We start from the raw sequence: 26,169 nt of genomic DNA, 5'->3' as shown, positions 1-26,169 counted from the left end.
ACAATAATTTTATGCTTATGGGAAATCGCCTCAATGTCTCTTGCGTTTGGTTGTTTTATCAATTTCCACGAAGTTTCATCGCTATATATGGTTTGGGTTAATACCCAATAATTTGTGAACTCTTCCATGGGTTATTAATCAATTCAATCAAAATGACCTCAAATTGAATTTACAAATTGGAGATTGTGTCAAAAATGTCAAAGAAGTTTTCCTTTCTTCTATAATGATCTTTTATTGCTTTCGATACTTCCTCAGACGTTCATGGTAAAATTTATTGCGTTTCCTATACGTTGGAGTTTTTAAATATAATAATTAAGTGTTTTGGTTTATTTTCTGAGTTGGCAAATAAAGAAAAAAAGCTCCTAATTGCTAACTAAGAAGTCTTTTTGATTGCAAAAAAGGGGTTGAGTCCTAATAATGAGAAGATATTGTGATTAACGTTTTTTTTTAACAAGCAATTAAAATAATACAAAGAAATTTTATACCAACAAAGTTTCGCTTTGTTTGAAAGCTTTTTTGTGTGGAGAGATGCTTTTTAGTTGGTTAACGGGTTGTTTTATGGACTTAACCGAAAAACCATGATAAAAACATAAAAAAATCTTTTTTTTGGAGGTTTATGACAATTAAAAGTTTTTAAGTAAAAATTATAAGGGTGAGGTAAGACAACATTCAATAAAAACTTTAATGAAAACGTTCAACTAGTTTTATTGAAAAGCTTTACTATGTAGTAAAAGAAAATAAACTAGAGGTAGTATAAAGAGTTTCATTTTCTCGAGTGGTCTATCTTATAACCAAGCAATACTGCGAATCGTCATGCATAGTGAATTGAATGTTTAAATAAAATGAAATTCCATAAGCGGGAAAAGTCGAATGAAATGGAAATAAAATACCACGGATAAATAATTTTTTTTTCTTCAACAGAATTATATTTATAAGATATTAAGTGTTTTGATGGAAATTGATGATTCATGGAGTGAAGGAAGGGAAAAATGAAAATATAATCAGTGTGTGTGAAATGAAAATGGTTAAGTCTGGGTTGGTTGTGGCGAGTAATTGTCTAGAGATGAATTGGCTGGGACTTCTTGCGGGAAGAAATCGAAGGCAATAATTGGGAAGATGGAGGAGTGTCATTCAATTATCTCCTTTACGACAGGTTTTATTAGAAAAATTGAAGAAATTCTTTCAATTCTGTAGTTTTCAGTCTCACACCATCACCACTGATGGAATTTGTCTTTGGTGTTTTTACCCCCCCCCCCTCCCTCCCTCATCTAAATTGCTCCCAGACAGAATGGAATTTTATTGCTCGAATATTATGAAGTTCTTGCACCCACTCGTGTTTTTCTTTCTTCAATTAATACTTTATTATATTCTTCTTATTATTTATTATTTTTCATTAAGTGGAAATTCGTCTACGCTTATATGTTTATTGTGTGACGATAGGATGAAGAAGAGAAAAATAAATTAATAAATAAAACAAATTACCTCGTAAATACTTCACACGGTATTAATTTTCATGGGTTAAAATATTTGAAATTATTTTACGATACATTGTTGGTTATATACATAGGTATGTATTTACTTCTACATATACCATATTAATTTTAAATGATTTTTTTACTTCCTAGAAAAACTCCCAATGAAAAGAGGGAGGGTAGAAAGAAATCAATTATTTAATATTTTAGGAATAAGTAAAAGGATTTTTTTAAATGTTAAATTGATAAAATTATCTTTTGATAGGTAATACAGATTATTTTGTGATTTTCTATTATCCCCATTATCCCTCAATTAAAGTGCGTGAAATTGTTTTATTCGCTTTAAATTCATTTGTGCTCTACCATCTGTCGAAATGGATTAAATTGATAAATTAGTTTCGAAACAAATAAACAATGTTAAAGAGTCAGATTTACTAGAAGAAAAAAAAATATAATTTTTTTTGGATTTTTTGTCTTCAGTATATAATAACTCTTGAAAAAATATTAGGGTTCTAACTTTTTTTTAATCAATGTAGTTATACATAAATAATTATTTAAAATCTTCCACTGGTGAAAGTTGATGTAAATATTCTCATTATTTTCCTTTTCGTTGCTTTTTATGTTTTAAAAAGTTTTAAGACACGCTGCACAGCACATTTCAATCAAGATGTCTTGAATTTTCTTCTTTATTAAGTTTTTGCAAATAATATTTTGATAAATAAATGACGTTTTAAAATTTCTAATAAGTCTGGGTTACAGTTACCCATGGGAATATTCACTCTAGAAGCAGATTAACATTTACTGGATATTGAGTCAAGACGCCACATTATGTAGTAAGGTTAAAAGGCATATCAAAATGTCACCATATTAGGGAGTAAAATTTCACATTGGGAGCTTCTTCGGTATGATAATCTCTCTTTTCAAGTGTCTCTTTTGCTTCCAAATAATTCCCTCAAAAAGGCGCATGAATGGAGCTTTTTGTACGTGTGGTAGCATTGAAGAAAGAATTGCGTGGATGGAAACTTTTGGTGTAGCTTGAAAAAAAAAAATCATTAGACCTTCTTCTGTGTTTAACATCTGCCTCACCTTCCGTAAAATCACTACTCTTTGTGACTCAATTTGGAAATTCTTTTTTAAGGTTCATTCACGTGTTTTTTTTTTACATTAGAAATTTTCCTAACAATACCTTCGAAGAATTTTATTTTTGGAAAATGGTGTTAATAGACACGTGCAATTTTTCATCTTAAAAATACAGGAGCGAAGTAGTTTCACTGGAGAGTTCAGTAGAAAAGCACAATTTGCACAAATTGATCAAGAAATACGCTGACTGAACAATTAAATACAATTCTTCATTGTTATGACTAATCGATAAGTTTCACAAGTACCAGTGTATAGAGAGAGAGAAGAGATCAACAATTGCGTGCCTTTTTAGGATAAAATTTAAATGTCTGGAGTTTATTTCATAATAAATTCAATTTATACAAAGATTTATAAGGGAAATTCCTTTAATTACTTTCCTTAAAGAAATTTCCTTTTCTTTCTTTTCAGGTTCTCTCGGCGCTGGACATTCTACAACCACCTCATTTGGATTTTTTCCAAGAAATGTATCCTTTCATAATGTTAAATATTTTTATTTTCTTACTTTTCAGTTATGACAATTTTAATTTCAAGTATTTAATATTTTTTAGACAAATCAGTGAAGTAGTTTGATTTTAAAGTTCTTTTTATGGTCTCAATAATTTTTAAAATTAGGGAAAAAAATTTATTTTAAATTCTAAATAATATCCCGAAATCAGAAATTCAACAGCCTGTAAATAAATTCAGTGGTCTGTCCATTGAATGTAATTCATCAATAGGGTGGCGAGTGATTTCTGTTGTGTATGCGGTATGTGATGGCAATTTTATTGATTTTTCATGGATTGAAAATCCGTGGCGCATATTTTTGATTTTTCGTCAATTTTTTCCTGCTTTATGTAATCTCTCTTGAGGTGCTTTTATGCCACTCAAATCCTTCTTTTCTTTTCCTGTGCCACACAGCGTATCACTGTGCCAGTGAGAATGTGTGTGGGAAAAGTAAGGAAAGCATGAAATGTTGAAGATAAAATTTTCCACTTCATCAAGTGTTTGTGGGTGTGGCTCGACGTTTTTTTCTTCTCTTCTTCGCTTTCCTTGAGATTTCTGTGGACTTTTCCAGACACCTCTGGCCTTTTCCCGGGCACTTTTCCTCCCCCATTATATCGGTGTGGTACATATAGCGGATTCACCGAATTTTCCGGGCTCAATTCCACCCTTCGTCACACGATAGAAATTCCCCGTGATACTTTTGTGTGTACACACATGCTTGAACTTTCCCATATTACAGCGAAATGTCCATCCGTGGGTGGAAATTCGTGGGAAAATGTTGAGGTTGAATTTGCGATTTGAAAAAGAGATCATGGATATAGTTTTTCGTGGGATGTGATTCAGAGAAATCTCCGGGAACCTTTGAAATTTCCATTGAATTTTGTTTGGGGAAATAATAAGGGTTGTGAGAGGGTGGAAAATGTGTGTGTGTAAAATTGTGACGAAGCAGTGCTATATAGTCTTGGGGTAAATTGATTGGTGCTTTTGGGTGGGAATCCTTCGGTGGCGACGACGTCGTCGCCGTTGTTCATTTTCCCTCCACAGGATATGCTCACACAACTTTACTCTCCGTCTCTACATGAAGGTGGGGAATGCCGCCAGGGGGTTGGTAAATTCTCCGAAACTATGGAAATTTTGTAAATATGTTCCAGTTGTCACAACAAAATTGTATACATTGTGGATATTTTTTTTATTAATTTAATCACAGAATGAGCAATTTTGGGATATTTATTAAATTAAAGAGAAGCTGGGGTTACAATTAGCTTTATGGGGGAATTGATAAAATAGGTTGGATTAATTCGATTTCAAGCTAGTTATACATACCTGGCACTCATTAATTATTGATTTCAGGGAAATAATTCAATTGTGAATTGAATTACTTTTCATGATAAACTACTACGAAATACGACAATATTAATGTATGCTGAAGTATTAATCTTTTCGGTGAAATTATCTTCCCCTTTTGGTAACTTCTCTGATAATTTCTATGTGAGTTTGTTTGTGGGGGTTGTAAGTGAGAGGAAAAAGGGGGACGGGGGCTGAATATGTTGCCGCAACAAAAGGATTCCCTTTTCCCAAGAGTGAGATTAAAATTGTGACTGTATTTGCATTGAATTATCCCTTAAGCTAAAGTAATTGTCAGACGTTTTTTGGTCTGCAAGGAATTGTAATTAGGCAACTCCTCGGTTTCTTAATAATTATTCATGTCTCACCATAAAAACTACAAACACTGTCTGCAAATGCAGAGAAAACAACGAGGAAATAATATATAATATTGATTTCTTAAAATTACGTTTGTTCATTATCCAATGTTTATGATAAATTTTCCTTAAAATAATATTTAAAAAAAAATCAACAGTTATGTGATAACTGAACTCCTGCAGTCTGACCTCCACAAGATCATAGTGTCTCCTCAGCATCTCTCTGCGGACCACATAAAGGTGTTCCTGTACCAAATTCTGCGTGGCCTCAAATACCTCCATTCGGCGCGCATCCTCCATCGTGACATAAAGCCGGGCAATTTGCTTGTGAATAGCAATTGTGTCCTCAAAATTTGTGACTTTGGTCTGGCGCGCGTCGAGGAGCCAGACCAGAGCAAACACATGACACAGGAAGTTGTTACGCAGTACTACAGGGCACCAGAAATCCTCATGGGGGCCCGTCACTACTCTGCTGCCGTGGACGTCTGGTCAGTTGGATGTATATTTGGCGAATTGCTTGGACGTCGAATTCTCTTCCAAGCACAGAGTCCCGTTCAACAGGTAAATCCTTAAAATTTCAAGAAATTATTCTGAAATTTGAACGATTTCAAGGATTTGTTGGTCGCTGATAATTCCCGCAATTAAATATATTTCATTAAGTTAAAACTCAAGTGCTGCGATGTTGAATTTGATAAATATTACGAAGATTGTGTGAAAAGTTAATTTATTCAATTAGTTCAATTCCAAATACTTTTATTTACTAAAAATTCAATTTAATTAATTTTAAATTTTTAAAACATCCGCATATTATTAAATCGACATTTATTTTTGATTAAAGAGAACATTAAGGGATTTCTTACGCAAGAATCGAAATCTCTAAGAAGACTGCTGAATTTTATTCTTCGTCTTTTACACAGAAAGTCAATAAATTCGAAATTAATTGGAAGATAAAATTTAAATTTTTTATCCTTCTTCCTCGTCGGAGTTTCTTTTTTAATTCACCTTTAGTAGCTTTAGCAGTGCAAAAAAAGCAAAAGGAAAAGACTATATCTTCCAAAGAAGGGGTTCTTGAATATTTTATCTTGTAGAATTTGGTGTTACTCCTCATTTGTTTTCTTTTTCCTTTTTGTTTTATGGGAAAAATGAAAGGAGTTATATGGGGAAAACCAATGAGGTGATTTTCCTTTTTGGTGGAAGATAAAAATTTCAAGAAATTGATATTTGTATATATGTATGAGGAGGCGAATGTATGAAGAAGATTAAGGGAAAACTCTGGTGTGGAAAATGGAAAGAAGACGAGATGTGAAGAATGTGACTCAATAAATCTTTTCCGTCTTTTTCGGTTTGTCTCTATATAGCTTGAGCTGATTACGGAACTTCTGGGGACTCCATCGATGGAGGATATGCGGCATGCGTGTGAAGGAGCACGATGTCATATGTTGAGGAGGGCGGCAAAACCACCCACTCTGTCTGCGCTCTACAGGCTTAGTACACACGCGACTCATGAGGCTGTTCATCTACTATGTCAGATGTTGGTCTTTGATCCGGTGAGTTTGAATTTTTTTTTCGGGACTTCTTTTTTTTCTGTGTAGATTTTTTTTGGGAAGGATTCTTATTTGTGGTTGACTCCCAAATTGTAGGACAAGAGGATATCGGTGATTGATGCCCTAGCACATCCCTATTTAGATGAAGGGCGCCTTCGGTATCATTCATGTATGTGCAAATGCTGCTTTACAACTTCAGCAGGAATGCGCCAGTATATCGTTGATTTTGAACCATCTGCCACTCAACCCTTTGATGATCTCTGGGAACGAAAACTCACATCAGTGCAACAGGTTAAAGGTACCTATGAGAGAAAAATTTCTCAATTTTATTTTTCCCCGAAAGCTTTTTTTTCCCTTCTTTCAAGGAAATATGTTTAAAAATATGAATTTTATTTATTGCATTTCAGAGGAAATGCACAAATTTATAGCTGAACAACTTCAAACCGGACGAGTTCCTCTTTGCATAAATCCTCAAAGTGCGGCATTCAAGAGCTTCGCCAGGTAAGGGCGTAAAGATTACATACGAGAATAAAAAAAAATCAACCAATTTTTGCGCGGGAAAGACACACAGACAGTAAAATAAAATGACGAAAATAATTAACAAATTGAATATTTAGTAAAAATTTATTACTTACTAAAAATGACAGACAATAAAGTTGAGAGTCGGGATAGATTGCTGGTAGAACTTTGCCTTTCTTTTTCTTTTGTGAAATCTTTATTTAAAAAAACAAAGTGTTTACATAAAAAAGACGATTGCGATTGAGTTTGAACATGTTTATTATTTTTTTGAGAGGTTTGGAGTTGAAGTTAGTCTTCTTTATTTACTTGTTAAATTTTTTTAAAAAGAAAAAAAAACAATCTTTCACTACTAAAAAAGCAAACAAAAAATATTTGACTATCAGTACTGCAGAACTTGATCAGCAGCAGCTACTGCAGCTTCAGCAGCAACAACAGCAGCAGCAGCATCAGCAACAGCCTAACCATCAATTCAACCAACTCAACTAGTATCGACCCTCCCGATATCAACATATCTCCAACCATCAAGTCAATGCTCTCATCTCCAGGCGCCTAGGTGTGTCCCTATCAAAAAAACACAAATAAGGCCATTCTTTGATCACCTTTTTTCAGTCAATCAGTTCCCTTTCTCAAAAACATTCTTTTTTTTTTTTGTTTTGTGCGTCTCACATGCATTTCTTATAAACTTATGGTTCTACTTGAGGCTTTAGAATTTCAATTTTGCATTTCTTTTATTAATTTTTCGTAATATTCGATAAATGAAGAATAAAGGTAAAAATTTTTAAAGTCTATTTATTTGTATTTCTGAAATCTCAATGTCATGAAACTACATAAATTTTTTAAATAATAAATATTGCCTTTAACTTATGTCTTTTTGTTATTTAATTAACATAATTCCAACGAGAAATAATATAAAGAAATCCAATGTTATATTTTCAAAACCATAGGAATTCTAAAGCTGATTAGAGCCATAACAGTGTTACGCAATTTCTAAACCTCATATCCATATATGGAATCCTCTTGAGTTTCATTATTATGTTTGTTGACTTTATTAATCTAATTAATACGTTTACATAATATTAATCTTCATTTTATGCTTATTATAATGATTTTTTTTAATTGCTCCAATTATTTCTTTATCTCTCACATTTTATTCTTTGCTATGAATATAAAAATTTTCGGGAAAGCTTAAATTAATTCCAAGAGATAGAGCTTTCTTTTAACGCAATAATTTAAATAAAAAAAATCATTTTCTCATACATTTTACTGTGTTTGATTATTTAATTAATATTTTAACAATATCCTAAAAAAAATATAATGAAACCATAAAATTCAATTATATTTCATTTGGCAAATAGGTTGCTCCGGCTGCCCAAATGCATTAACTACATGTTTGTGAATATAAATATTTCAAAACTCCACTTCACTTTTTTGGCATTTTAATTTTATCTGTAAATAACCATGAAAATATTTTATTAATTAAAACTTTTCCAAAATTTGTAGAAGTGCAGCCAATACAATTTTTAGGTGTTTTTTTTTAATGTAAATAAATGAATAATTTTTTTCATCTCTATTCGTCACGTAATGTTGTGTTTAATATTTTATGTGTAGCCCAGAGAATAGTTTTTGTTCTATTTTTCCTTAATGAGGAAGCACAGTGAGAACATATTCTAATTTTTTTTTGAAAAAAATATATTTTTAGATATGAGTCAAAAACTATTTCAAAACTATATGTGATTGACAAACTTTTTTTTTAAAGACTTTATTAAATGTTAAACAAAATTCCAAAGAAATTGACTATTTTGTGCAATATATTTTGGTTATTTTTAACCCATATTTCCTCTATTTGGCCTAATTTTTTTAAGATCATAATTTTGTTTCTTTTTTGGTAATTTTTTTCCATTTCTAATTTGACTTTTTCAAAACCTCTAAAGGGCAATCTAGGTGCAACTTTCCAAAATCCTTATTCCCATCTTCCAAACTCTTTCGATCATTGCATAAAAATACATAAAAAAAAAACATTAACACGAAATTTTTGAAAACAAGAAATAAATAAAAATATTTCTGATGTTAAAGATTTTTGATGACAATAAAAAAATACTTTATTAACAATTGAAAAACAAAGAAAAGTAGTTTGAGATTGTTTTTGAAAGAAATTATAGAAAAAGAGCTATTAGTTGTTTTCTTTAAATTTCTTTTAATTTCTATACAAAAAACGTATTAATTTAATTCTTTCGCTGGTGTAATGTTTGCGTTTTGTAGGCGGTGCTCTACTTTGAAAGTTACCGACTTACATTTTGTTGTTTTTGTTTGCATGTTTTTCTCTTTCTTTCTTTTTTCCTATGGTAAATAACTTTGCTTTTCACGTCCTTGTTTTTTTTTTTTGAAAACTTTATTTTCATTTTTCATTTCAATACTTTTACGGTATTATGGGGATTAATATTATTTACATTCACATAAAATGAAAATTAATGACCTTTAGTGCATGACCATTCCTGCATGCGAGCTTTGTGGATTCGATTTTTGGTTATAATTAGGTGTAATTTTGGATATATTTTTGGCTGTTTTATTTACCTTATTTTTAGAGAAACTTTATTTGATTACTTTTGTATTAAAATGAGAGTAAACGTAAATAATGTTTAGTTTGTGATTAAAATAGTTCAATTATGAACTACCTAATTTTTTTAAAAATTAATTTAAATTATAGAATTTCTCTAATTTTTATAAAAATTCAGTTTCAAGTTATATTTGAGGCTTTAAGTTTAAAACGGGGAACTTTTTTTCTGCTTTTATATTAACATTTTCTTAAACTTCTATGAAGATTTAATTTTAAAGATTTTTTTTTCAAAAGATTTAACAAAAAGAGTTTAAAGATTTTTTTTTGAAGAATTACAAAGAAAATAGATTTTTTATTAGGGCACATAATTTTAATGTAAAAATTCATATATTTATTTTAAAAAGTTTAGTAATATTGAATTAATTGTTCTAAAGTATTGTTTTAATTGCATTCTTGCAGTTCTACTGTGGCTCATCCATCGGAACTTCCACCGTCTCCTCATCAATGGGAATGACATAACAATGAAGCAATTGCTGCCTAAAGTTCATCCCTCTTTCAATGTAACTTTCAATTGACTGAGAGAGGATCTGAAATGTGGAAATTCCATTTCAAGGATATTGAGGACATCCCAGGATTATTGCCAAATGGACACTATACCTTTCCTCACGTGAGACCACACAATCTTTCTATTCTCCATTCAAATCTTCATCAATTGATTTTTATTCTTTGAAATTTATTTTTTTACTTTTATAACAATACTTTCAATCTAATAGTAGATGAGATTTTGATAGAATTTTAAATCAAATGAAAATCTCTGTGAGTTTTTCCACATAAAAAATAATTACAGACATGACTCAATCTTTATCTTAAAAAAATTAATGATTGATGCTGAATTGCAACTAGATAGAGGTTTCAACTGAGAATCCCAAAGTTATATCAAAACAGCTTAAAAAATTAATTATGATAACCACAATTTAAACAAATAAATAAAACTTTATAAATTGTGGTTATATTTCTTGTGGCAGCTTTTTTGATTTTGATTTTAATTATTAATTTCTGCCAATTATCAAACATGAAAAAAAGCAATTGATGTAGCGTTTCGACAACAGAGAAATTTGTATAAAATATTGTGATATATAATATTGAAGACGGTGTGTTTGCAACAATTTTCTCTGGTTTTTTATTATTATTAATGAACGAGACAATTCACGAATATTGGCTGAAAAAAATAAATGGAGAACAAAAAAAAAAGAATGTATTGTATTGCATTTTAGAAGCAAATTAATTAATAAATGTTAGCGAGAGAAATCCTCATTATTGAGAGACCAAATAAAAAAAACATGTTAATGCTTCAATCTGTAGGGGAGGGCGGGGCTAATAAAGTCACTTAAGGGTATAGAAAAAGCTCAAAATATCATATTTCCCAAACAGATAAAGTGAAATGCATAGCTCAATTCTTTAGGATATTTCTTGTCCTACAACTCTTTCTCAGATCATTTTGTTCTATCTAGCTAAGAAATATGATATTTAAGACTTTTTCCAAACCCTTAAGTGACTTTATTAACCCCGCTCTCCCCTAGAGTGAATTATTCTCAAGGAATATCCCTCACGTCGGTGGGTTTATATTCAAATTGGAAGAAGATGAAGAAAGGAAAAAAAAATATTAACTGGCAATATAAATAATTAAAATTAGAATTCCCGTATATTGTTGATATATATGGATTAACATGAAAATATTGATATCTGTATTTCGTAAAATTTATCAATCACAAAACATATTAAGTGTATGCTAGAGATTGCATATTAAATGAAAATGAACATTTTATAGAGAATATTCACATGATAATACTTATTTATCGCATGATAATATTTAAAAGAATAAAAGCAAGTCAAAGAAAAAGGAAAGAAAATAGATTTAAATGTCACCCAAAAAAGAGAACAGTTTGAAACTTTCATAATAAAAGACACTGCCTAATTGTTAGACCTCAGAGATATGAAGTAATGAAAGCCAATGAAGCTAAATTATTAAATTTGGTGAGGACGTTTTTCAATTACTGCAATTTTTAAAGAAAAAACTACCGACAAATGTTTCTTTTTGGATTTACTTTTGGTACATTTTTTATTCAATACGGGTATATAAAAGAAAATTTTCTTACAGACTCACACTAGTGTCAAATTTTATGTTTTTTTCTTCTCTAGAATTTGTTAGAAATTTGAAGAATTTTTTCAACGCCTAATCCAATAATTCTACGAAACAGATTAATATTCTATTGCTGCAGATTATGTTGTTGGAACAAGTTTTAAAAATCTTCATTTTTTTTTTAAAGTAAAATTGAAAAACAAATCTCGCTTTGTGGCGAAGGTACAAGAGAAGTAATTTGTTTGAGTAATTTGCAATGAGAACAAAAAAAGAAAGAAAACAAACAAAACTATAATCAATATTATTATTATACAAGAAAAGTAATAATATTAATGGGTAGTGTATAATGTTTATCTTATATCTCGTACCTAAATAAATAAATAGCGTGTCTTATCAAATTAATTTAGAGACAACTGAAAAAAGAAAAAAATGTAAATGAAAATCATAACGAAAAATTTTGCAAAGGATACAGTTATAGCCAGGAAGAAGCTTCTCTTGCTGTTTCTTGTATCCTTTTTTGCTCTTTTAAAAGAAACAAGAAAAACTAAATTGAAGTCTCAAAATAAAAATCTCGAAATCTAAAGAGGAATTTCGTAGAGAAACTTCAAAAAATATAGAATGCAAACAAATCCATTTTTTCCGTGGTAAATGTTACTCTGTGTTATGTGAATTTTGGAAAATCCACTCAGGCAGGTCCTGCACGACTTTTTTGCGTAAAAATAATGTAATTATTATAAAAAGAAAATAATGTTCTCCTCAGTAGACAAAACTTGAAAAAAAAAGAGAAAAAGAATAAAATGACTGATAAATTGTTAATTGACTCGATATAAAAAAGAGAGAATTTTTTCTTTGTGTTTTAGAGACAATGACTAAGAAGTGAGAAAAATCACATTGAGGGATGATGCAAAAAAAAACAAGAAAAATTTCGAGGGACGATGGATGGTAGACAAAAGAATGTGGGTGAAACAATAAAACGAAAAAGAACTGATAAGTTTAGACTTAACATAAAAAAAAAGAGAGAAAGAGAGCGATTTGAGAGATAAACGAAGATATATTTTAGATGTAGATGAGTATAGAATTACAATCTGTGTAAATAATAGGGTCCACAATTTTAGGTTTTTTTTATAGTGTCCTTTTTTCCTAATTTAGGCTTTTTTTATATTTTGAATGATGTGAATGGAAATTTCAGTAGAAAAATATATATATTTTATTTCCTGGTAGAATTAATAAATATCCTTTTCACGCGCTTTATAACACAATTTCACGTAGAGAATGATGAAGCATGTATTCATCGACTTTGTCAAATCTTTCATAAAGATCTCACTTGGATAAACTTAAGGAATCAACAGGACTGCTTCTTAAATCCTACTTGGTAGTTCATTTATATAAAAATTTACGTAGATTTTTTTTCGTCATTTATTTAGTTAGTTTCGATTTGGATTTCATGCTGATCATCCCTTTTATGATTAACTTGAGTCCTTTAGTTTGATATTACAAACTACTACGGCTTACTTTATGATCTTGAATCGTAAGCTATAATGTAAGTCTCTTAGTTTGTGCTATTATATTTTAGTAATATTTTTTCTCAAATCACCTTTCCTCCAATAGATTTATTTTATATAAATTTCCTTCAATGTAAATATTATGGTTTGTTTAAAATACATTACATACTTTCACACAAAAAATATTCTTATAACTGCCATTATTTCAATATATTAGGAAAATATATTCTCAATTTGATCATCAATTTGATCAGAAAACTATATTTTTTTGAAATATTTCCAATCTTCTATCACGTTTCCTTTCAATGTTTCTAAACCAGTTTTTATAATGTTTTAGTGAAAAATTTTCTATGAAATTAAATATATGTTGGCTGATAAAGCAATGAGTTTTTTTTAGTTGTTCATAAAGGAGTATATGCGTTTCATATGGGGTAAATTCTCATACAAGGAAGCAATTGAGACACCCGTAATGTTTTAGAAGATCAAAAAAGAATAAGAAATCGCCTAGGGGAATTACCATTTTCAACTGGAATCAGTTGGAACAAGTGAGTAAAAATTTGCTCAAAAATACAAAGAATGACGTCATTTTTGTGTTTTTTTTTTGTCTCTTTGAATCCACAAAATATTAACGCTAATGCTTTGATCATTTTTGACAAAGTATTTTTTTATGCTTCATGCATTGAAGGGGACAAGAAAAACATTCTCATGACGTCACTTTATATAATTTTTGAGCAAATTTTTAACGGATTCTTCTATTTGATCCCTGTGGAAAATGAAAAATTTCTTTGGCAATTTCTTTTTTTTTTGTAATCCTGTACACGATTACGCGTGTCCTGATTATTTCATCATAAGTTTTTATTTTCATATAGAAACGAATAAATTCCTTTAACCAAAAAGAACTTTTCACAACAAAATCGATAATTAGACCATGAAATATTAAATTTCGTTTTTTTTTGTCACCAACTAAAACAAAAAAGAGAAAACTTTTACATTAAACGTGTTTTCAACTGAAATATTTTATTCATTTGCTTGTCAGCTTTCCTAGAAAAGGTACTTAATAAAAATCCAATTCCATAAAACATTCTTTTCCATTTTTTTTCCGTAGAATTTTTCACACAAAATACTTTTTTTCCTGCCAATATGTCTCTTTGGAGGAGATTTTCGATGCCAGTGCATGGGGAAGGGTTGAAAATTTAGGGAATGAGGTGCACAATGTATTTTTTGTGTATGTTCTTCTTCTTTTTTCTGTGAAACAGTATTACGGGGGGTCAGTTTTGTGTATAAAAAAATGGGGAATCCTTCCCAAATGAACACGCTGTATAGATAGAATTTATAATTTTAGTCAGTTTATTTTTTTTAATTAGAATTTTCTAAATTCTTTGTGTGCAACTGTGTGTATATAAATAAAAGAAATATATTTCGTCAAAAAAAATGCATCTCTTTGCAGAGATTTGACAAGCCACCACATTGATTTCTCTATTAAACACATATTATTTTGGTATAAATATATAGGAATTTAGTGAGGGAGCATTTGGGAGCATATAGTTGGTGTGAAATGGTAGAAAAGTCTATTTTTGTGACCAATAGAGAAAAAAAAGAGGAGACGTAAGAAATTCTAGGTGTTGGAGAGTTAAAAAAAAAGAGGAAATTATGGAAAATTAAATATGTAATTGAATGCCAAAAAGGGCATTTTCACAATTTAATTTGCTGTGTAATAAATCTCTGTAATTTTTTCCATCCCTCCCAGTACAATATATTTTTGTATATGAAATTCGCAAAATGTATGAGAAACAAAAAAAAGATGTAGTGGAGTTTTAAAAGGTATATATACATATATAAGTCTCTATAAAATAAACCTTGCACATATAGAAAATTTATTTTTTTTATTTCAATGAAGATTTTCTCTAATTTCTCTTATATAGCATTTTTTTTATAAACAATTTTTTTACGCTTATGTAGTGAAAATTAAAGGTGTTTGTGAAGTTTGAGAATTGTAGGAAAGGAAGAAAATCGCCCAGGGGTAGGCTTTTCGACGGAAACACTCATTCAAATTCAAAAATATGATAACAATCTTAACTGTAAATATAGGATTCATTAATTGAATTTCTTAATCCAGATGAAGCATTTAATTGTTAATACATGGCTAAATAAGTAAATAGAACACGTAAATATTATAGAGAGGCAAAAAAATAAGAAAAAATGAATAAAATGACGTAACGAGGGAGAAGTATATATGAGACAAAAAAAGTTGTGTAATGCATACCTGTGCTGCATAAGAAAAAAAAGAAAAACACTAATTACTTCACTCTTAGTCACTTAAGATGATAATAATTGTCCTCCATGTATAGTTTTTTTCCCAGTGTGTGATAGTGTATTTGATAAATAGAAGGAAATTAATTTAAAAAAAGAAAAATCTCATATTCTCTCAGCATCCCACAGCATTCATACTTATAATGGCAAGAAACTATTAAAGAAAAAAACATCATCTCACTACAACATCCTAAATAATCTAAAAACTAGAACCTTCATGTAAACTGTGTGTGTGTTTGTAAACCTGATGAAATATTTATAAAAGAGACACAATCTTCCCATGAATATAAAAAAGACAAATCGCTTTTTAATAATAACAAAAAAAAAAGAATTTTAAAACATTAATCATGCAAGAAATTCCCTTCCCAGTGACAAGAAATATTCGGTTTCAGAAGTTCCTTTTTTTATAATACCTCAATATTATCTTTTCCCTAAATATCCTTCCTAACAATCCCTTCCACTTCCCTCCCAAATTCGTTTTATAGTGTCTCCAATGGAAATAAAAAAAAATTTAAAGCATAAACTGATAAAGCACCAAAAAACCAAACGCCTTTTCTCGATGTTTTCCAAAAAATAAAAAAAAATAAAAGAAAAATCCACACGAATTTCACAAATTTGTAGAATTTTCAAAATGAAAACCTTTTCCCAGTTATATATTGACAAGAAGAAAAAAAATCAATATGAATATATTCAGAAATTCAGTGTAAAATCAATGGAAAGCACAATTACTTGAGATAAAATGAAAATTATATATAAAAGTCTGTAAATAGCATAAAATATATATATTTACCTTATAGAATTAACAAAAAAGAGTAAAAAGAAATTGTATAATTAGCAATTAGAGTTTGAAAACACAAGCAAAAAAAAAAACAGTAAAAATAATAATCGTAGGAGAACAACAAATATGCTTTTTTTTGTGAGGAAACTTTTCTTTGGAAGCTTTTGGACAACGTTTGGCGAGAGAAATTATAAAACGTTGGCAAGAGATATTCTAATAATCTAGATAATAGGCCTTATTCAGCGACCAAGAAACCTTTGAAATTCCATTGAAATCTTGAAATTTCAGTACAAAATTCAAAGATTTCAAGGGTTTCTTGGTCGCTGAATAAGGCCCAATACCTAGACTTGAAATCTATTTAAATTTTCATGAAAAAAAAAAACATTTTCTTTTTACGAGAGAATTAGGGTTAAAGTTTTGAGGCTAGAAACCTCGATCCCTTAAGGGTTAAGCTCTAAATATTCGCACATAGTTCAAATCTTTTTTAGGTTCAAAAAGAGCACCTTTTCTTAGATCTTAGAACTACCTTTTAATTTTTTTGAGTTTGTCGTTTTCGAGAAATATTTAATTTCCAGAAAAAAACATCAATTTAGATCTTGAGTAAGTATCTCAGAGTGGATCCTGTTTAATTTTCTGCATATTCCGAGAAGTGAAATAATGGAAAATAAAATTTCAGTGTGGAAGTGTTTAAAATATTCAAAAACTTCCATAATATCACTTCGGGACGAAAAATTAACCAAGAAACTAAAGTGGTTCCGTAATTACGGAAAAATCTTATCGTTTTTGCAATATATTCGTTTTTTTTAGTGATTCAATGGCAACCTAAAATAAAAGTCTAAAAAGTTTAGGAGATACTTTCGTCCAGTAAAAACTAAGCTCTGGTAACTAATGAATTCAAATCAGTCAGGAGATGAGGTCAAAATAATATAGATTTTTATTAAAAATTATTATTAGGATTTTTTTTAAAATTAAACTTCAAATGGTAATTGAAAGGTGAATGATCTTCATTTCATTCATTCTTCTGTGAGGCAACAGCTCAAAATGCTATTGCGGGATATTCAATTTAACTTCTAAACTTGAACTTGCTTCGCATTAAATTCTCCTTAATGGAAAAAATACTTTGACCTCGTTTAAAGTTTCACAGATGAGGCGCACGATCTTTCATTCTAAAATTCGCATTTTCCTTATGAAATCACGACTTTATGCTTTCCCTGTTGGATGGTCTTTGTTAAGCTGCCAAATTACAGGCATTTTGCGTGAAACATCTTCGAATGTAATACTGATTGTGACAAATTACTTCCACGAGACAGCCTACAGATGTTGTGTTGTGTCGTGAAGTAGAGCAAAAGGAATGAGAATTTGCTGACAAGACGCACTTGTTTCAATGAATTAACATAAATCTCAACGCAGCGCATGATCAATATTATGGTTCTGCGGAATTACGCCCATTTGTCCCAATTTTCGCGATCATATGCCATCGTGTAAACAATGGGAAGTGCGATCGTGAAATTGCAGCATCACGCACATTCACTCTGCGTGATGGGTTCGTGCGAATGTGTGTGATGATCGTGTATTTTGTCCGAATGGTGTGATTGTAGAAACCTCGTGCTGGTTGTCATGCTGCGATCAGTACGATCACTATGCGTGACTTGACTAACATGTGGTGGCATTGCACACATGCAAAAATATCATATTCGAGGGGTGAGTTAACGTGAAAATTCATTCAATTTATCGCGCTTAAATAATCCAAGAGCTGATCGCGTTATTCGTGGAAGTTGGTATCCCCTTGAATTGAATTTCAAATTCCCTCGTTGGCGGTTCCACAACTCCGCACCGTTCTCTCAGTTGGAAGAGACACTCGCCGGAGATCGATGTAGCAGCTGCTACTCGTACATTGAGTGCAGAAATTTATTTTCAAGAATTTATTTTCATTCACTGCACTTACTGCATTTAATACATTGTGTCGTGCAAAATGGTGCAATTTTGCTGAGGTTTGCGCATTTTTTTCGGGCATTCTACGCGTCTCTCCACGGTAGTGTCTGACCTCAAAAGCAATCAGTAGTGTGGGGACAATTTAATAACTAAATTGTTGTTCATATGGTGCCTTGAGGGGCTACTATTGCCCTTGTCTTCCCCCCCAGATTACCCTTTTTGATTGCCGCCAGGAGAGAATCTGGGTGTTGGAAAGTGTGCAGTGTGATCTTGTGCGCAAGATCTTTTTTCAAGATCACATGAAATTATATTGCGAGAAACTAATTGAAGGAAAGATAATTTACCATTAAAATTGTCTAAAATGTGGTTAAATGTGTTGTATATGGTGGATTAAAAATAAAATTCACTTTCATAAATATTTATTCATTTGATCGCGCAAAGTCCGCCATATGCAGGTCTGTCGCGATCGTGATCGTGTGACGTGATTTGTGCGTGTGGGTGTCTGTACGAGAGAAAGTCGTCACACTGGGCCACAACCATCTTGCGACATCCTCACTCTTTTTTGTGACGATCTTGAGACCCCAAGCTGATCCCCACACACACCGGGTAGGATCACATGATCGCATCTTCAGTGTGTGGGCTTCGGAAATCGTTGGCCCACATCTCTGTTATGCTTATGATCGTTCAAAAGTGCGTTCGGAACAAAGAAAAGTGATCGGTGTTTGGATACATCGAGAAAAAAAAGAGGAAGGATCTACACTGTGTGACAATATTTGCATATCGTGATTGGTTATAGATAGAATCATCATAAAATATTTACCAGCATGTCCGGCAGTGGATCTCCAATTGCCGGCTACGAGGCGCCGTCGGATATATCACCGGCACGCAAGCAAGCTGCCAGGCGTCTCCTTAAGCTATCAATTCCCAAACTCCAATCCACAGCAACACATCAACCAATGTCAGCTACTGCATCCGGTAGCCCCCATCGGATGCCAACTGGTAGAATAGCACGAACGGCTCTTCCGCAAGAGAATTCCGAAAGTGGACCTTTTGTCAGTAGCCCCCCGATTGCTGTTAGAACTGGCCACCAGACACCCGTGACGCCAGTCCATACGGCGGATGTCGTTAGTGTTTCCTCCGCGGGATCTTCGCCGGGCGCCAGAGGCAGCCCACGCTCCTTCCCGCGCTTTGTTAGCTTCTCAGCAGCCGCCGATGAGGTGAGTTGACTGTATCCAATACATCTCTACCACATTCATTTGATATACTCTTAAAACCACATTTTATTTCCCCCTTTCTGAAGAGACTCTTTTCAATATGAATCTCAGATTTATGAGAAAAAAAAAGAATTTTAATAATTAGGAATTTTATTAATTTGGATTTTTTTGTAAGCGGTTAAAGTGGACTATTGAGAAGTATTCTTACTAAAGGGTTATGATTTTTTTTATTTATCCTTTTGAAGACATTTTTTGATGTATTTTAGAGCTTTCTTTTATTTTAATTATTACTTTTATTTTAATTATGTACCCAACAATATACAAATTTTGACCAAAAAATGATCAACTATTAAGCTCAATTTTGAGTCAATGTAGGTCCGCATAGTTGACCTACTGTTGATCAATCAGACTGATTGCTCAATTTTTTATCAATCAGTTGATCAAAAATTGATCAATCAGATTGTTTGTAAATTGAGAGAGATCAAGAAACGTCAAACTTTTAATTCACGAGAAAATAAGGAAACTCAGCAAGAGTTTCGCTAATTACAACATTAAAAAAAATATAATTTTGTGTAAACGTTAAAGCTCACGTGAGGAAAATATAAATAAGAATAATTTTAATAACCAGTAATACATAATATTCTTTCTTTAAGCTTTTCCATGCCCTTGTATGACTAAAACAACCCCAGTCTCCCATACAAAAAAGCCTTCTTATAAGTCGTTTAAATTGAACTTGGTGTTCTTGAAATCTCTGATGTTGAAATCAGCACCCACAGAGTTCATTTACATTAATAATTTCACTATAAAACAATTTTCGCGTAATATCTCATTAATTGAGCACTACATTCTTTATCCAGTTTGTAAGATATTCAATGCGTCATGATCTGCATGACATGGTAGAATAAAATAAAAACCGGAGAGATCCACCTGAAATTCTTAAAAAGATCCACAAAAATGACTCACATTTGCGGCATTCTCACAAATTATTAGATGTGCCTTTTTGTTGTTATTTTATCACGTATTAAGAAAATTGTAGCTTTTGGTTGTATTTGAATTATTGAAAATATTTGTGATCACGTCACCGCGCGAGTAGATCAGTTTCTCTCTCTCATCTGGCCGAGGAGTTTTATTGAAAAATAATCTCTTTAATGTAGGAAGTGTATGATTTATTTGAGCAATAACCCACGGGAATTCCTGTTCAATTTTGCGTTGCGCGAAATGTCGGATGATCTTCCTCGGCTGTGATCTCCCAGTATTGTAAATCAAACAGGCCACATTAGAGATCATTAAGTTTTAATCGCCCATCATGTAGAATTATTTTGAGGAGAAAATTTCTGGGAAAATTCTTGCTTCTTGCACCCATACGGGTGTGCTCTGTGTACAAGAGAAAATTTATCATATATATATACGTCAGTTTTGCGTTCTGTCGAGTCACAAATGTTCGGCGATCGTGCTTGAAATTCAAAATAATCAGCAATTTTCATGAGGTCACTGGCAAATTGCTATTCCTCAGCACAAATCGATCCACCACCATTCACACACATTATGAAAATTTGAGAATGAATAGAAAAAACATGAGACATTTTTTGTGTGCAATATATATATAAATTTGATGATCAAACTTTTGGCCAATGTAGGATCACTCTCCGACACTCGGTCGTAGTTGAGTTTGGGAACTCACCGACGAGACACGTGATCCTTTGGCTTTTAGACAATTTTGTTTACACGTTGCTTTTTTCACCCAAAATAAAAAAAAAGATTACTTCACACCTTCAATTAGAAGACGGAAGGTCTCTCGTGGAGTCTACCTACTGTTGAGAGATCAGTTTCTTCGCCGAACTTATCGCGATCGCACAGAGATTTTTTTTTCAAAAGGAATTTGTCGTGGTTGTGATGTGGTCCTTGTGAAATGGTGAAAATTTTCATTCAAGACATGGGAAATCGTGAGAGTTTATGCAATCGCAATGATGTGACCAACAATGTGACATCAATTCCTGGGAATTATTTGAAAACTCCAAGAAATTCGAAAGATCACTCCAAGTCACAGGATAAAATTAATTCAATTGCAGAAAACCACAATCAACCCCCCATTGGTGAAGGTAGTAAGGTAAAAATAAAATTTATTTTTCTCTTTTATCATTGGAAGTTGGGAAAAGACTATAAAAGAAGGCGAAAGAATGTTTTGCATTACAAAATGGTTACTAATTTTAGACATATTATACACAATCTTCAGTGAACTTGTGCTGAACTAAACATGAATTGAACCTCAAGAATGTTATTTAGCGTATTTACATAAACATAATGGAGATCGCTTAAAAAATAACTTTGTTGTAGGCATATTCTAATGTGAAACATAAATCTTCCTATACAGATTCCCAAAAAAAGGAAAATTCTTGAAAAGGACAACTCAAAAGAAATACGCAACTATTCATTTACTCACAGCTTAATACAAATTCACAAAAATGTAGAAAAAGCTTGTAGGACTTGCGTTTCACATCATAATCTTGCAAACAGACATAAAGAGCTTTATCAATTTTCTTCAAATTCCTCAGGGGTGTGCAGCAAAAAAAATCATTTTATTTCGAAAGCTAGTCACAAAAGGTAAATTGTTCATTCGCGCTCTAGTACATACATAAATACAAATACAAAATGTTGCATTTTGATGTTCTTTTAGAATAATTTTAGTTTTCCCGAATGATGTGCGGAAAACTTAATTTTTTAAAAGATTTATTCCACAACAACCTAATCGTTTGTTAAGTTGTAAGTTATCAACAGATTTGAATTTTTTTCTTTAAAATTCAGATTTTTTTTTACATAATTCTTTATTTTTAAGTTTATTTTGTAGATTTTGAATTACGTTCTCCACGAAGGTGGAGCCTCGCTATAAGATTATTTTGTAATACCAAAATTTTATTCATATAAATGAAAACTTAATTTCTCAGCACGACTGCTCATATTTTAATGGATTTTGATGATTTTTCTCCTTCACGACGGCACAAAATATACATACCTCGTGGAGAATTTTTGATATTTCCGGCTGAGAGCTTCTTTTAAAGTATTTGTGGAGACTCTGGCTCGCAAAATCTTATCGTGTAAAAATACACAGAGAAGAAAACCCCTTCTCACACGATCACCATCGGTTTCTCTGGACATTCATCGAGGCGATAGCTTTAGTCGCATGAAGAACATCTTAGTGATGCTATAGCGCGCGTAAAATATCACTTTCATTTACCTAAAGAAGACACTTTGCAATATTATTGCCTCAATTGAGAGAAAATTGTGTATAAGATATATATTTTTTGGAACAATTTTGTGATCTTTATTTTGTGAAATTTGGGTGATTTTTTTGTAACCTTTGGTCCGAATCGCAAAAAAAAGATATGAAACAGTGACAAGACATTCTTAGCAATTAGAGTTGATAACAAAAAGCACTCCAAAGTTTCGATTGAAGATTATTTATTTACTCGCAGTTGTGATCGAAGACGATCATCGTGATCAAGAGTGTTTATGTGTGGTGTTGTTTTTTATTGTTGCTTTTATCGATTTGATAGCGAAGGTGTTTCAGCCGTGAAGCACCTCAAGCAACCTCAACCATTCAGCACCACGAAGTATTTAGTGAAAATTTCCATATGAATTGCATTGTGCTAAGTGGATATTTTTCAGTTTGGATTTTCAGCGACAATACACAAATTCGTATATCTAAATTGCCAATCTCACATGTAGAGATTCCGCGTCGTGAGAGAGTGGTGTGAAAGCAAAAGAAGTGTTTGAAAAAAAAACCCGAAGATGCAAACTGCTCCTCCTCGACACAAATTCAGAAGGGCATCCGCACCGAGCCCCGAAATGGCTCCCCACAGCAATTGGAGCCTCTTCAATCGGCGTCTGTATAATGACACTGTATGAGATTATTCATTTTAATTGCTAATTCCATCGTTAGAAGACACGTTATGCGCCTTCCACCTCAATTGATTTATTAGATGGTGGAAGGTTACCTTTAAGCCAGGTGCTAAGTTGTCGCTTCACAATCAATTGTTATCCGTTTTTACTTTTATACTGATGCGGTGACACGCTCCTATAAAAATGTCATTAACGTGCTTTTCTTCACATTTTAAAGTCATTGCGTTTTCATAAGGGGGCTTATCATTGCAAAAATAAAGGGACGCATTAATATAAAATAATTAAATTAAAGTTTCACAATCCCTTATCATCTCTTACTATATATTTTCATAGCTTTTTCACGGCTCTACATATTTTAGGCATTTTTGGGAAAATTACAAATTAGGACTGGCGCTGCTCAAAAAGTTTCTTTCCATCAAAATGATGTGCAAAAATAAGACAAAAAAACACTCAAAACGAGGTTTATTGTTTAACAAATATTTAACTCGCAATTCTACACCCACAAAGTACAAATATGCCTTCCTTGAAATCACACGAAAAACACAACTATATGCATTGGTCGGGAAATAACACGAGAAGTATACGGTGAAATGGTTCAGAAACGTGGATAAACATTCTGAGAGAAGACGCGAGACATAAAGAGTTTTGCGGTATACACATTTTGGGGGTTTTTATGGTTTATTACATACGTACATATTTTCACGCAATTTTGGTCCTACTGTGGTATCCATTCTAATCATTTGTGATGTCTCGAATTTTACTGCATTCGCATAAATAACGAGATTAGGGCTTTTTCGGGTGTGAGATCGTTAAAAAAATCTGCACTATACTACGTACATGTAGGCTTAAGGAGTTTCACGTCAAAATGTAAAGGAGCCCATGCAGCTCCCAAGGGCAAAGTACCTAATTGAAGGAAACGCAGAAAACAATTTTAACCCACCCAGTCTTGTAGGGAATCAAAAAAGGATAAAGAATCGCCAAAAATATTCACCATTTTCCACTGGGGTCACAACGAAAAAAGGCAATAAAGTTTTGTAAAAATTCAAAAAAAATTGGCCGCCATTCGCCATTTTGTTCATTTCAATGCATTAAGCATATGTTTCAATGCTTCGTCATGAGCTTGTCGATGGGAGTTTGACATTTAATTCATTTTTTTTGGGAGAAAATAAAAAAAATTGCATATTTTTTAGTTTAATTATCGTGGTAAATGTGTTTTACGTGTTGTTCAAGAGTGATTTTTATATCTGAATACCTGAAGGATGAATTCCCTCCCAGCTTGTGACCGTCTCAGCGAGCACATCTCTCGTTACAAAACAAAGCAATCCAAAAATATTGGTCGTGGATCGTCTTGAAAATGGCTTTTTCACGAATTGAGAGATCCTCTGCGCTGGAATCCTTTGCGTTTCACACTACCACGACGGACAAGACGATGGATTGCTGGTTTTGTGATTCCCTGGATGTTGTCACGCAAAACCTTACGATTTTTCTTGGCACCACCTTTCCCAAGACTTTTTTCAGGTATTCAAATATAAAAATCACTCTTGAACAACACGTAAAACACATTTACCACGATAATTAAACAAAAAAATACGCAATTTTTTTTTTATTTTCTCCCAAAAATAAATGAAATGTCAAACTGTCATCGACAAGCTCATATTGACGAAGCATTGAAACATATGCTTCATGCATTGAAATGAACAAAATGGCGAATGGCGGCCAATTTTTTTTGAATTTTTACAAAACTTTATTGCCTTTTTTCGTTGTGACCCCAGTGGAAAATGGTGAATATTTTTGGCAATTCTTTATCCTTTTTTGATTCCCTACAAGACTGGGTGGGTTAAAATTGTTTTCTGCGTTTCCTTCAATTAGGTACTTCGCCCTTGGGAGCTGCATGGGCTCCTTTATCTTATATTTATTGGGACTGTGGTGTTGCTGGTTAAAGAAGAAAGGAACACCCGCGATTCCCAGGAATTGTTCGTTTACATAAATTTGAGATTTGATCGCTGTTCAATGCGATTTTTATGGGTGTATTTTTCTTAACTGTGCTATGAAACGCAGCTTAAATGAAAATAACATTTTCCTTTGAGAAAAAAATCGTTGTAGGTGGGTTAACTTGAGTGCTTAACTTGAGTGCTTAACTTGAGTACTTGTCGGCAAAAATATTCATTTTAAAGAAGGAAAAATCTTTCATTCAAGACAATTTCACACAATTAATGTTTCTTTCTGCTGCAATGAGTCAAAAAAAAAAGAAAATGTAATAAGTGCAAGAGAATGGCATAAGAAAAATGTCTCTAATTTTGATGTGTGGCATTTGGCGCCAAGATTCTCGAGCCGCGTCTCAACTGTGGCGAAAACATCACGTCTTACAATTTTCACGGTGTGCTCGGAAAAGGCAACAGAGACACGCAGAAATGCATAAATTAAGAACATCAGTAACGTATAGTGCAAAATAAAAGACGAGAAAGGAAAAAGGAATTTCCATTGATAGCGAACACGCGGAATTGTCAATATGCTAAACTATCGTATATGTTCAACAAGAAATAGATCTTGGAGTAAAGCGAGAAAAGAAGAAAAGCTCATTCTCCAGCAGAAGTGGATTTGAATAGAATTCATTTATTAATGTTATTTGATTAAATGGTAATGTCTGGTTTATGTATAAAAGAATACAATCCCAATTGAGCTCTTTTAGGAGCCGCTGAGAAGTATTAATTGATTTTATTTGCCAAACTCTCATTTTAATGTCTCCTTCTTGGAAATGCAACCTCTTCTTAGATTCGATCGTATCAATTTATATAAATTTTGGTGATTTTCTTGGCGCCATTGTTGCCATCATAAATAGGTAGTTTTATTGGAAACTAAATGTATGAGATGACTGTAAAAAAGCTATTAGCTGGTCTGATGCATTAAGTATTTAATTTAATAGTTCAAGAAAAAATAAATAAATGGATAATTTTTTTATTCAGTCAATTCAAGTTCTTAATAGA

The 26,169-nt window shown here is 32.0% G+C and overlaps 2 protein-coding genes across 5 annotated transcripts in view; both read left to right on the top strand.

Annotated features, from left to right (window-relative positions):
* Nucleotides 1–15,347, top strand: part of LOC129792711 (serine/threonine-protein kinase NLK) — a 48,640-nt gene extending 33,293 nt beyond the window's left edge. The window contains exons 3-8 of one of the 2 annotated variants that reach the window (XM_055832039.1): nt 3,021–3,076; nt 4,954–5,356; nt 6,154–6,342; nt 6,436–6,637; nt 6,747–6,840; nt 9,872–15,347. In XM_055832039.1, coding sequence (XP_055688014.1) covers nt 3,021–3,076; nt 4,954–5,356; nt 6,154–6,342; nt 6,436–6,637; nt 6,747–6,840; nt 9,872–9,926 — 999 coding nt within the window. In that variant the 3' untranslated portion in view covers nt 9,927–15,347. Of the gene's footprint in view, nt 1–3,020; nt 3,077–4,953; nt 5,357–6,153; nt 6,343–6,435; nt 6,638–6,746; nt 6,841–7,241; nt 7,410–9,871 lie in introns of those variants that run through there. The other variant, XM_055832038.1, reaches the window with a different exon arrangement.
* Nucleotides 15,348–16,494: 1,147 nt separating this feature from the next.
* Nucleotides 16,495–26,169, top strand: part of LOC129792707 (NAD(+) hydrolase sarm1) — a 31,369-nt gene continuing 21,694 nt past the window's right edge. For 2 of the 3 annotated variants that reach the window (XM_055832028.1, XM_055832027.1), the window contains exon 1: nt 16,495–19,291. In XM_055832028.1, the coding sequence (XP_055688003.1) occupies nt 18,899–19,291 (393 nt within the window). In that variant the 5' untranslated portion in view covers nt 16,495–18,898. Of the gene's footprint in view, nt 19,292–22,483; nt 23,186–26,169 lie in introns of those variants that run through there. The other variant, XM_055832032.1, reaches the window with a different exon arrangement.

Source organism: Lutzomyia longipalpis, chromosome 3, assembly GCF_024334085.1.
Source record: "Lutzomyia longipalpis isolate SR_M1_2022 chromosome 3, ASM2433408v1".
NCBI classification, from domain to species: Eukaryota; Metazoa; Arthropoda; class Insecta; order Diptera; family Psychodidae; genus Lutzomyia; species Lutzomyia longipalpis.
The sequence above is the reverse complement of the archived record's forward strand: the minus strand, read 5'-3'. Positions and strand labels throughout refer to the sequence as shown.